The sequence below is a fragment of the Microcebus murinus genome, chromosome 9 (assembly GCF_040939455.1).
Source record: "Microcebus murinus isolate Inina chromosome 9, M.murinus_Inina_mat1.0, whole genome shotgun sequence".
NCBI classification, from domain to species: Eukaryota; Metazoa; Chordata; class Mammalia; order Primates; family Cheirogaleidae; genus Microcebus; species Microcebus murinus.
Genome location: NC_134112.1, coordinates 14056750 through 14069685, shown reverse-complemented (window position 1 = coordinate 14069685; position 12936 = coordinate 14056750). Strand labels below are relative to the sequence as shown.

Genomic DNA, 12936 nt, shown 5'->3' with positions numbered 1-12936 from the left:
TTCTATCATGAGCAATAGCAAACATTGAACTGAAGCTGTCTCAGGAAGTGTCTATGATAAAGAGAAAAATGTTTGATAAGTAAGCCAAAAACAGTTGAAGCTTTAATTTGCCTTGTTCAATTAGTCAGTTGACTTCATCAATTCAAGTCATAGACTGTGACCCTAAATTTATTTTTGTTTTGTTTTGAATTAATGCCATATGACTAAAAGTGATAAACACTTATAACAGTATAAAGAATTTTTCAGTGTTACAGCTCTTTTAGAATTTGTCTGGCAGGTTTTCTGGTCCTTACCAAAAGACCCCCCCCCCACAGACAAAAAAAGAATTTTTCATGAAAGATCAAAAGGCATGAAAATTTGTGGCTCTTGATAGAAAAACTCTAGTAAGGTACAAACTACTTTTACTTTGTTTCTCTACAGTTTTGAATTTTGTCATTTTTGCAAGTTATAGATTTAAAGTGATTACAGCATAGTGCCAATGTTTGAGATGAAATCTGTCATTGTTTAAATTCAGGATTTGTAATATAGTATTATGATTCAACAGGAGTCTCCTCACATATTTTATGGGCTCAAGCATAAATGTTAATTACATTTCAGAAAAAAACCAACATGATCATTCATTCCCAATAAACTTTGTTGAATTACAAAGTTGTCCTAACATGCAGAATGTCAGCCAACAATGAGAATTCTTTTATATGTATACATTATGAGAATATTTAGGTAAGTTACTGAATAGATCCTAATCCCATCTTAAAAAGCAACTTTTCCCCCTAACTTTATAAAAATCATATACTAGCGGACAATTCTCTGCTAATCATTTAGAACAAAGGTGATAAACCAGTGACCTGGGGTTGAGATTCAGATTTTAGATGGTTTTGTTTCACTCACAAGATTTAAACTTTAGAAAAAAATTAGTTTAAAATTGGGAGCTTTTATGTAAAAACGAAGTCCAGATTTCTGATAGTCTTCTGAAATACAGAAAAATCTGGCAACACTGCACTTTTGCATTAGGTTTTAAGTTAGTGCACACTTTCTCAGATTCTTTGACATGTAAAGAGAGGTAGGGAAAAGATCACAAGAGGAGTGGTTTCTCATTTTGCCTCTTTGGTCCTCTCTGGTAGCTGAATATTGAAGATGCTTCAACAATATGTTTACTGCTTACTGTTCTACAGTTTACTGTTCTACAGGAAGAATCAAGAATTCTGATTATTGACAGTTTAAAAGGACAAAGGGAAAATATGTAGTATTTAATTGTTTTGGGGTTATTAAATTACAGATCTAATATGTTTAAAGGCCATTTGGTAGCAAAAAATAAAACAAACAAAAAGCATGTTGGTGCTTCCTTATGGTGAAAGCTTACTCTAATTACAAAGTAAATAAGAGGAAATGAAATTTCAGTGCTGAATTCATAAAACCTGACCAAATATACTTATCATAGATAATGTGCTCACTTAAAGAGAAATAGAAAAAAAAAAAGAGAGCGAGAGAAATAAATTACTTTGCCATGAGTTTTCAGTATCAAAAATCAAGCTTGTTATTATACATGTTAGGACTTGGATAATCTATGTGGCCCAGACATTCATTGATATTGTGCACTGATACAATGTAAGTTGGCCTGTATTTAACACTTTCAGCATCAAAAGAATCTGTTTTGCTTTTCCCAATTCTCATTTCCCATTAAAAAACCAAACAGATAACAGTTAACTTTTACTTTTTACATCTCTATGGATTGTGTGATATAGTTACCAAGCTGGGGTTCAAGGCATGAAACAAAATTCACTCTTAAATATTAATGGGAAAGGATTTAAGACACACATTTACGTTCTTTAAAAGCCACTGAAAAGCCCGAAGGGGGAAGATGCAATTAGATCAAGAAATTGGAGATACCTAGGAAGCTGGCAAATGAATACTGGAATCTTCACAGGAAAACTACAATGCTCCTAACCAGTGCTGATAGTCAGAAGTCACATCAAAGATAGCCTTTACCTTGCTTTTGCTTCCCAAATCTTGGGCTAGTGCATCTAACTGGCAAAACTGAATTTATATTCAGAACCATAGGTGCAAGGTAGTCAGACATTAAAAACAAAAAACCTCATCATCTTTCCAACCTTTCCAAATAGAAGGAAGATAAAATGGAAGTTGAAGCCAATCTAAGCATCTACTATACACTACTTTTTATTAATTTGTGTTGAATGCTTTTTACAAATGTATTTAAAAGTATAGAGGGTTAAAGACTTACAATGATAATTTAATTCTAGGCATTGACAAAACATGTTTTAGAGATTATATATAAGGTAATAGCAGGACTGAGAGAAAAAACAAAGAAAAATCATTCTTTTCCTCACACAGAGATAAGCTGTAGGAGTAACACTTTCAGCTTTACTTTCTTATGCCTGAAACTGGTCCATTTCCATCTCCACCATCATTATCTTAATCCAATGCATGATCATCTCTGATCCTAGTTATTATATGGAATCTACTGTCAATTCAGGAATCTACTGTCAATTCTCTATTCTGTTTTCCACACTGAAGCCACACCAAAAATATTTAAATAGTCTACTTTTCTGAGCAGTTTAGGTTTACAGAAAAATGAGCAGAAGGTACAGCAAGTTGTCATGTACCCTCTCAACCTGCCCCAATCCCCAAAGTTACCTCTATTATTAACACCTTGTATCACTGTGGTACAATTGTTACAAATGATGATCCATTGTTGATACATTATTATTAACTAAAGTCACAGATTACACTATGGGTTCAGTTTTTGTGTTGTACATTTTATGGATTTGGATGATAGGTTTTTTTTTTTTTTTGAGGGGTGGCAATAGGTTTGCGCCCACAATTACAGTATCCTGAAGAATAATTTCACTGCCCTAAAAATTCCCTGTGCTCCATTTATTCATCCCTCCCTCCTCCCAATTTCTGGCAATCAGTGATCTTTTTTATTGTCTCTATAGTTTTGTCTTTTCCATGTCACCTAGTTGGAATCATACAGCATGTAGTCTTTTCGGACTGGTTGAGGTTCCTTCATGACTTTCCATGGCTTGATACCTCATTTCTTTTTATTCTTGGATCACATTCCATTGTCTCGATGTACCACAGTTTGTTAACCCATTCATCTACTGAAGGACATGGTGGTTGCTCACAAGTTTTGGCAGTTATTAATGAAGCTAATATAAACATTTGTGTGCAGGTCTTTGGGAGGACATAAATTTTCAACTCATTTGGGTAAACATCAAGGATTGTGACTGCTGGGTAATATGGTAAGAGTACATTTAATTTAGCAAGAAACTGCCAAACCATCTTTAAAACTGGCCGTAACATTTTGCATTCCTACCTGCAACAAGTGAGTTTCTGTAGCTTTACATCTTTGCCAGCATTTGTTATTGCCAGTGTTTTGGATTTTTGCCATTGTAATAGGTATATAGTTATCTCATTTTGCAATATTTTCTCCCAGTCTGAGGCTTGTCTTTTCATTATCCTAAGTGCCTCTTGCAGAGTAGAAATTTTTAATTTTAATACAGTCCAACTTAATCTTTTTCTTTCACGCATCAAGGCTTATAGCATTGTATCTAAAAAGTCACTGACAAACCCAAGGTCATTCAGATTTTCTATGTCATCTTCTTTTATAGGTTTGCATTTTATGTTTAGTCTATGATCCATTTGATAGTTTTTGTGAAAGTTGTAAGGTCTGTGTTTAGAATCACTTTTTGCATGTGGATGTCCAGTAGTTTCTACATCATTTGATGAAAAGACTATCCTTTCTCCATTCAATTGCCTTTGCTCCTTGATCAAAGATCTGTGGACTATATTTGTGTAAGTCTATTTTTGGTCTCCCTATTCTGTTCTGTGGACAGTTGCTTATTCTTTTGCCAATGTCATATTGTCTTGGTTACTGTAGCTTTATAATAAGGAAATCATAAAGTGTGGTAGTGTAAATGCTCCAAATCTGTTCTTCTCATTCAATACTGTGTTGGCTATCCTGGGTCTTTTGCCTTTACAATTAAACTTTAGAATCAATTTGTCTATATCTACAAAATAAGTTGCTAAAATTTTGATTGGGAATGCATTGAATCTATAAATCAAGTTGGGAAGAACCAACATCTTGATAATATTGAGTCTTCTTATCCATGTACATGGAATATCTCCATTTATTTACATCTTCTTTGACTTCTTTCACCAGTTTTGTACTTTTTCTTCATGTAAGTTTTGTTTATATTGTTAGATTTATATCCAAGCATCTTTTTTGTTTTTGGTGCTAATGTAAATGGTATGGGGCTTTAAATTTCAAATCCCAATTGTTCATTGCTGGTATATACAAAAGCAAGTAACTTTGTGTATTGACCTTGTATCCTTCAACCGTAATTCCTTATTAGTTCAAGAAGTTTTTTGGTTTTTAGATTCTTTGTGATTTTCTACGTACACAATCATGCCATCATGAAGTTTCATTTCTTCCTTCCCAATATCTATACCCTTTATTTCCTTTTCTTGTCTTATTGTATTAGTGAGCACTTCCATGTTAAATAGTGCTATGATGTTTTAATAGGAGTGGTAAGGACATCTTGGCCTTGTTTCTGATCTTAGTTGGAAAGCATGTAGTTTCTTACTGTAAGATTTTTTTTTTTTAAAACAAGTTGCGGAAGTTCCCTTCTGTGACTAGCTTACTGAGAGTTTTAATCATCAGTGGGTACTGGACTTTGTCAAATGCCTTTTGTGTATCTACTGAAAGGATATGATTTTTCTTCTTTAGTCTGTTGATGTGATAGATTACATTAATTGATTTTTGAATGCTGAGTCAGCTTTACCTACCTAGAATAAATACTACTTGGCCATGGTACATAATTTCTTTCATAGATTGCTGGATTCTACCTGTAGTTGAGGGTTTTTGCATCCAATGTTTATGAGAGATACTGGTGTATAGTTTTCCTTTCTTATAATGTCTGTCTGACTTTGGTATTAGGGTGATAGATTTGGCATTATAGAATGAGTTAGGTCAGAGTAAATTTTTTGTTATAAAATATTTCAAAAGAGAGAAAATAAAACAAATACACGTGTACCCCACAGCCAGCTTTAATAAATATTAACATTTTCCAAATTTGGATGGCTTGAAATACATACCCACTCCAAATTCATTTGAAGCTTGTATCTTCTTCCCAAACCCATCCCCAAATAATTACTATCATGGCTATAATATTTGTTACTTTCATTCATGTTTTTACACTATTACCTTGTATTTATACATTTATAAACAGTACATTATTTTGCAGGCTTTTAAATTTATGTAAAGAATATCACATAAGCTTTGCTTTGGCTTTTGTTTGCACAGAATTATGATTTTTAGATTTATGTTGTATCAAGTGGTTCCAATTCATTTGACTGCTAGACTCTATTACAGTGTGCAAATATACAATTTATCCTTTCTCATATGGACAGTCATTTAGATTACTGACAATCTCTTGATCGTAAAAACATAACTGTAAAGAACATTACTGACTATGCCTCTGTGCACAAATACAAGTGTAAACATTTCGCTAGATTATATACTGTAGAATACAGTAACTCATGTGTTTTAATTCTTATTTTATATACAAAAATAATTTTTTCAAGGATAAAGGCTTTCAGATACCTTTATTCAGTGTGAGGATTAACAATATTGTTATGCTGAGTTAATTATAAACACAATAAGGTCATGGTCAGCTGGTTATTATCACAAAGTGAGCTAATTCAGCCTATTATACAAACACTCTAACAAAAAATTTTTATGTACATTATGCACAAGTATTTTTCAAAGTTTACTTTTCTACAATATCATGTTCACAGGTAAAAATCCTTGCAGGACACTAAACACAAATCTAATGTTGTAAGAATGAATCTTTGTCCTTCTGAGTAAACACTAAGCTCAAACGATCCTCCTGCCTTGGCCTCCCAGAGTGCTAGGATTACAGGTGTGAGCCACCGCTCCCAGCCATTACTACCTTTTAAGTATAGAAAAATGTTAAGAAAACTCAGTCATACAGATAAATAAAAAGGGATAGAATTTTGTTACAGTGATGCCACTCAATTCTTGAACTCTTTGCAATTTATGTGTCAAAAGTCACAAACTAATATATCATCAAATTATTTTTATGATCATTTATTGAGAATTTAAGTCTTCTTTAGTTTTGTTGAAAGCAAAGAAGGCCCACTCCCACTGAAGGCCTATTGTTCAAGTCATGTTCCTTCTCAATTCCTTGGGAAGTTAGCCAAAAAGCTTTTACTGAGACTTTTCTATAACTCTTTCACTTAAGAGTCATCTTGCTTACAGAGCTTAAAGTTAGGCAAAACTGAGTAAAAACATAACCATAAAATTGGAAATTTTACAGATTTCTTGAAGATTATTATTTATATATAGATTAGAAATTTTATGACAGAAAAATAACAATGCTTTTATGAACTAGAACAGAATATAAGTATCTGAGAAGAATTAACCCTAATTAAGTAAAGGTGATTTTCTAGTTAAATGTACTATGTCCTAGACTACATTTTGGGAACATTTATTCCTATACCTACATATATGTTCATCAAACTAAGACATATTTTTTAACATCTCTGGAATTAAGATGCATCTTATAATCAATGACATATCACAGTTTAACTGTCAGTGTTTTTACTACATGGCATATAAGAGAATAGTGAATCTTTTAGCAACAGCATCTTAGATGATAAACTGGAAATGAAGAGCAAAAAAGGAAGATAAAATAAGTCACTAGTAAGTTCAGGGCTTATACAAGGTATATGGATGAGTATTAGTCTTATTTACAGTAAAATACCACAATATATTTCTGTTAATTTAAATTGAAGTACATAATGGGAATAAAAGAAGCAGAGATCTAAGGATACCCTAATCACAAAGAAAAAAAAAAAGGCAGAGAAATGGTTGAGTTACAATAACGGGAGACTTTGGCCTACACATAACAATTAATATGGATTTATAAAACCTAAGAATATACTGGCAAAGGTTAATGAAACTGTTTCTCCTAAGAATCTGAAAAATGTTCCAGAAAATATAAAACCATCAACTTATCTCTAAAACACCTTCTTTTAATTTGAAGTTGTAATTTTAGTATGCCAGAAGTAAATATGGAACTTTTAACTTCTTTGAAATCATGCAAATTACGCTGAGACAATGAGACAGGAATTAGAACATGTTCATCAGGTTGTCATTGGGAATGGTAGAAATATAAAGCTTGCTTCACAGCAGATTCACCAAAATTAATCATGCATTTATACCTTGAATATTCTAATTCTTTGAAGAGGCAAAGAGCCTTACCATTTACTTGTTGCCTAAAAATGAGGTGCCTTTCCCTTCATGTTATATATATATATATATATTTATTTATTTTTTGAGACACAGCCTCACTCTATCACCTGGGCTAGAGTGCTGTGGCATCAGCCTAGCTCACAGCAATCTCAAACTCCTGGGCTCAAGCAATCCTTCTGCCTCAGCCTCCTGAGTAGCTGGGACTACAGGCATGTGCCACCATGCCTGGCTAATTTTTTCTATATATTTTTTTAGTTGGCCAATTAATTTCTTTCTATTTCTGGTAGAGATGGAGTATTGCTCTTGCTCAGGCTGGTTTCGAACTGACCCAAAGTGATCCTCCCGCCTTGGCCTCCTAGAGAGCTAGGATTACAGGCGTGAGCCACCGCGCCTGGCCCCCCTTCATGTTATATTCATGCTCTTTGCTTTCCTTTTACACAATTCACCCACAGGAGAAATGGCTTTTTAAATAGTCAGGAGACAAAAATAGGAGATAAAAAATAATAGGAGACAAAAAAGGCAAGGCCATTAAACAAACACTGTCATCATTCTTATCTCCTAACTTGATGATACACCTGAATTTTTAACGTCTCCGCATGGGCCAATCAATATAACCCATTTCTAATGCCACACTTCACCTATAATTAAAATACATTAACTACTACCATGCTCCCTTAATTAGGACCGTCATAAAAGTCTGCTCAGGTTCAAAGGGAAGGGACATAACTCCACATCTTGATGGAGATAGTGGCAAGGTTCTGGAAGAGTCTGTGAGACTTGAAATATCGTTGGGATCATTTTTATACAATATAACTTGCCAAAAGTTTCTTTTGTAAAATGAGAGAAAGGTGAGTATGAAAAGGCAGAAGGGAAAAGGAGAATTGGCATGATCCCTTGATCAAGGACATGTTCCTCAGTAGATCAATATTAACAAAGAGTTCACAGTAATCAAAGATCTAAATTTATATTCCCTTAAAACTACATATGCCTGCATGTCCCTTGGAAAGCTGAATACTCCCTGGAGTATGGATCCCTTGTGTGAAGACCCTACTATTGACTATAATACTGTTCTTTAATTACCTTGAGTTTTTAAGATGTATACTTAACTATAAATTTTTCAAAAAAGTTATACAGCATTTCTTTGGAGGTAAAAATGTATTCTGGAACACTAAAAAGCAATCACTTTCCATTTTAAAGAGTCAATTCCTTTCATTCAGCTAAAAAAAAAAAGAATAGAAACAAACCAGATTATTAATGCTACAGAATTTTGAAAACTGAATATACTATCAATAGTTTATGTACCTTTCCTGAGGACAAAAAATGTTTTCTCTTAAAAGTCAAAAAAAGCTAGATCTCTGGAAGTAGATGCTGATAAACTTAGCAAGAAAGAAATTTTACCTTTGTTTCATATTATATACTTACAGTGAAATAAAATGTACATAAACCATTAGAAGAGTTGAAATTTGAATGTCCTCCAAATATGATATGAATACACTGGCACAAAATCCTAACTTTCTTTTTCATCTTTGCCAATAACCCAATGATCTCTAAGAGATGCCTTAATAATTACTTCCAAGTGCTATTTCCCAAAGATATTTTCATCATATAGCATGACCTCAACACATCTGGGAAGACAAGCTGTTAGGGAATAAGGGCTTTTCTGTTAAAATACTGGGGAAAAATTACTAAGTTATCTTTTATATACAGGAGAGTAGGCAGAGCAATACAGTAGTTATAACAAAATTTCTAGTATTCATTAATCAAATATTTATTAAGTACCTACTATTTTGCAGGCACTATTCTGAAACTAGACATAGGGGTAAATGAGACAGAGAGTAATAGCTATCACTTATTGAGTGCTTATTATGTGCCAGGCCCTGGCCTATGAGTTTCACACATATAAACCCATTTAATCCTCAAACACAATACCTCTCTGACACAGGTACTATTAATTTCCTCATTTTACATATGAGAAAATTGAGGCATAGAGAAGTGAACTTGTCTAGGTAGTAACTGGTAGAAACAGAATTTCCAAAATCCTGCCTGTCATGGAGTTTTTGTTAATCTAAAATCCTTCCATTCTTATTTTCTTCTTTGCCTCTGTGAGAAATTGAATGAATAGATAGAACTGGGTATGGCTCAAATAGGTGGTATGACCATTTCATTTTTAGGTATTTCTGAAAATACTGAAACAAAATTTTTTTTTTTTTTTTTTTGAGACAGAGTCTCACTTTGTTGCCCAGGCTAGAGTGAGTGCCATGGCGTCAGCCTGGCTCACAGCAACCTCAAACTCCGGGGCTCAGCGATCCTACTGCCTCAGCCTCCCGAGTAGCTGGGACTACAGGCATGCACCACCAGGCCCGGCTAATTTTTTGTATATATATTTTTAGTTGGTCAATTAATTTATTTCTATTTTTGGTAGAGACGGGGTCTGGCTCAGGCTGGTTTCGAACTCCTGACCTTGAGCAATCCGCCCGCCTTGGCCTCCCAAAGTGCTAGGATTACAGGCGTGAGCCACCACGCCCGGCCTGAAACAAAATTTTAACTGGCTCTATCTTAGTTCTGTGATCTCAAGATATCTAGAGTTTGCATTGTATAAGATTTTGTTTACATAGTTAGTTGGTGAGAAAGTTTTTTCATATTTTTCTCAATTACTGTATGTGTATATATATCATCCCTCCCTTTGGAAAACCAATTTTCTATTCCAGGTAACCCTAGTGAGGCTAAAGATCAAAGAACTCTGTCTCATTATAGGATGTGGGTTCATAATTCAAGCTAATTAGGTCTCACTGCTTTGGTCACATTTAATTGTTTCAAGAACACAAAAACATAATCTAAGAATGGTCAATCTGTCTTCTCTGGGATTGACGGAGTTGAGAGATGTCCTTTTGGTAATGGAAGTGATTTGAGACTGCTGGTTGCCATCTTCTTTGGCCTCAAGAGAAAATGACTCCACAATGCTGACAGATAAAGAGTAGAGAAATTCAGACAGAATTTTGATCTAGCTATTCATGGTCTATCCCTACCTTTTCCAGTTAAATGAGCATAAACTTATGCGTGAGTTTCTGGGACTTCAAGTTTTAATGTGTTTTTACAGAAGTATTAGATAAAATATGCATGTAGACAATGGTTATGATGAATATGAATTATAACTTTCCATTACATGAACACATACAGATCTACTGCTCAAAGAATAGTTTATCTATTTCACTTTCAAAACTAGTTTGTAAAACATTTACCTATGACTTCTAAGTGATTACAAAACATTATTTTAATTGTTCTGCTTTTTTTTTATCATACCACAAAACCACAATATAGCTAGAAAGACAAAATGTTTTATTTTAAAACATTGGAAAAACATTAAAAGACAAATGTCCATTACATAACAAGGAATGTTAAATATGGAAACTGTAAATCTTCTAAAATGTGATAGGCACTTCTAGAGAGCTAAATACTGCAAAACTACCTTCTTCTCTAATTAATCAATAATCCTTGATATGATTTAAAAAAATACCAAAAAGGCCCTAATTAATAAATCAGAGTCATCATCTTTGGGTTCAACTTATTAATACAAGTTTTGTCCAAGATGTTCCTGACACATGAAGCTTCCAGTTGAATTTCAGAAATGTTAACAAAAGTATCTTCCTTTTTTGCCTGTGAATGTTTGGGTATTGCTGTATTGTTGGCTTATATCCACTACAGATACTGGTTCTAGGCCAGCCCAAGGGTCTTCAAGCATTGAAGGCTTAAAATAACTTTCCAACTCATTAGACATTCTTTTTTCTCTACCACGCCCTGATCCAAATGGTGTAGATGTCCTTGGAGAACCCTTTAGAAAAAAAACCATCAGTTAAAAAAACATTTAGTAGAGATAACTGGTACTTTTTCCTTTAAATAAAGGCTAGTGGGGATCACATTCCTAGTTAAAAGTTGTGACGTGAACCTAAATATGCTCAATTGCAAAGTCCATGCTTTCTTTTAATCTAGTGTTTTTGTTTTTAAAAGAGTATTTAAATCAATTTAGTATACTTATTTATTACTAATTCCATGACCATTGTCATCACAAATACTTTTAGGTTTCTAATGTAGTAACTTTGCAGTTATTAAATACAAGTGGTGATGAAATCAAGTAGTGGTGAAATAAATTTATATTCAATTTTCCCTCTACATTTCCACTTTTTTCAGGAGAACAATTGTAAAGTTTCTATATCTTATGAAAATTTTCCTTACTCTTTTTAGCCCCTGGCTCAAAGGCAGTGGTGATGGTTTAGAATACACAAAGTTGGAAAACCACTGAGCAGATGTAAGTCGTAAACCACAGTAATCCTAGACACACCAGAAATACTCCCATGTCTCTTGTATTCACTGTCACTGTGAGAAATGGGAAACTTCTACTACCACCGATTTTCCCTTGAGAGAACTTGGAGCAGAAACCAATGTAGCTCGAAAAAAAGATAAAGGCAAGAATAAAAAGAAAAAGAAAACAGGTGATTGCTGTAGAAAGATGGCACCAGCCTTTAACCTAGATAAGCACTATCCTGGGGACTCATTCACTTTTTTCCCCCTTCAGAGCCCAGGGGCTCAGAATAATTTACTGAGAACAAATTGGCAAGGCCCCTCCCTGGCAAAGAAGAGGAAATGGAGACTTAGAAAAATCTGTGAGTGGCAGTGCACTGGTTAAAAGCTCTAGAACAGAACGTATGCTTCCGGTACTTTTTTAGGCTAATCTTCAGAAAGTTACTTAACTTCTCTAAGCCTCAGTTTACTCGTCTGCAAAATAGGGCTAACAGTAGCATCTCACCTCATAGAGGATTAAACAAAATAATCCACATAAAGGGAATATTAGTACCATGCCTGCCATACAGTAAGAGCTCGGCAAACGCTGGCTATTATTACCTGGGGGTGGGTCTGCTGCTGCCCTGGGGAGTAGCCGAAATGCTGCTGGGACCCCGCGGGGGACTTGGAGTAGGAGCCAGGGTAGCCGCCAGGGGACGGAGACCCGAACCGGCCCCCCGGGAAGCTGCCGCTGTGTCTCGGAGAGTGGCTGCTCCCGTAGGGCCTAGACCACGGCCCGTACGGCGGCGTGTGGTGCGGACTCCCGTACCCGTCCCGAGGGGAGGGCGGCCGTGGTCCGCCTCCGCCTGGGGTACCCCGGAAGCTGTTCCCGCTACCCCAACCTCCTACACCCGGGCCGGGGCAAGGAGGAGTTGGGGGCCGAAAATTCTGTCGCTGCATATCAGGAGCCGAAATCAAAGGTCTCAATGCCGCCTTCTCCCACCGGAACTGTTACCGACCGACCCTTCACAGAGAACTGGTAGTCCTTTACTAAAACAGTCCTCCGGCCGCCGGCGCCATATGGCACATTGGTTCCGGCGTCACAAATGTTCCGCAAGGAGCGGCGGAATAAATGGGTTACTGAAGTAGGTTAGAGAGATTGAGTGGATTTAAGTGAAGGAAGGAAGAAGAACAAGAATAAGGGAAAGGTCGAACACTACCCCAGCAACGACCTTTCCAGTCTGGCTGCTCTGGGTCGGACGGAAAGACGAGATGTCGGCTCCACGGCTGACGTGACCCTAGGGGCGCTCCGCTCCGCCCATTGGGGGCGGGGACGGGATCTGAGGTGTTCGCGGGCGCCCCTG

The 12936-nt window shown here is 35.6% G+C and overlaps 1 protein-coding gene and 1 non-coding gene across 2 annotated transcripts; one reads left to right on the top strand and one right to left on the bottom strand.

Moving 5' to 3' along the window:
* The first annotated feature begins 243 nt into the window (after positions 1 to 243).
* LOC142873177 (U7 small nuclear RNA) lies at positions 244 to 305 on the top strand. Its single transcript, XR_012921220.1, has one exon. It is a non-coding gene; the product is annotated as a U7 small nuclear RNA (small nuclear RNA).
* A 10309-nt stretch (positions 306 to 10614) lies between these two features.
* On the bottom strand, positions 10615 to 12877 carry MPLKIP (M-phase specific PLK1 interacting protein). Its single transcript, XM_012752272.3, has 2 exons — positions 12194 to 12877; positions 10615 to 11126 (listed from the first exon to the last, which is right to left on the bottom strand). Exons 1-2 carry the CDS (start codon positions 12530 to 12532, stop codon positions 10926 to 10928), a joined length of 540 nt encoding a protein of 179 aa, XP_012607726.2. The 5' UTR covers positions 12533 to 12877; the 3' UTR covers positions 10615 to 10925.
* Positions 12878 to 12936: the final 59 nt, after the last annotated feature.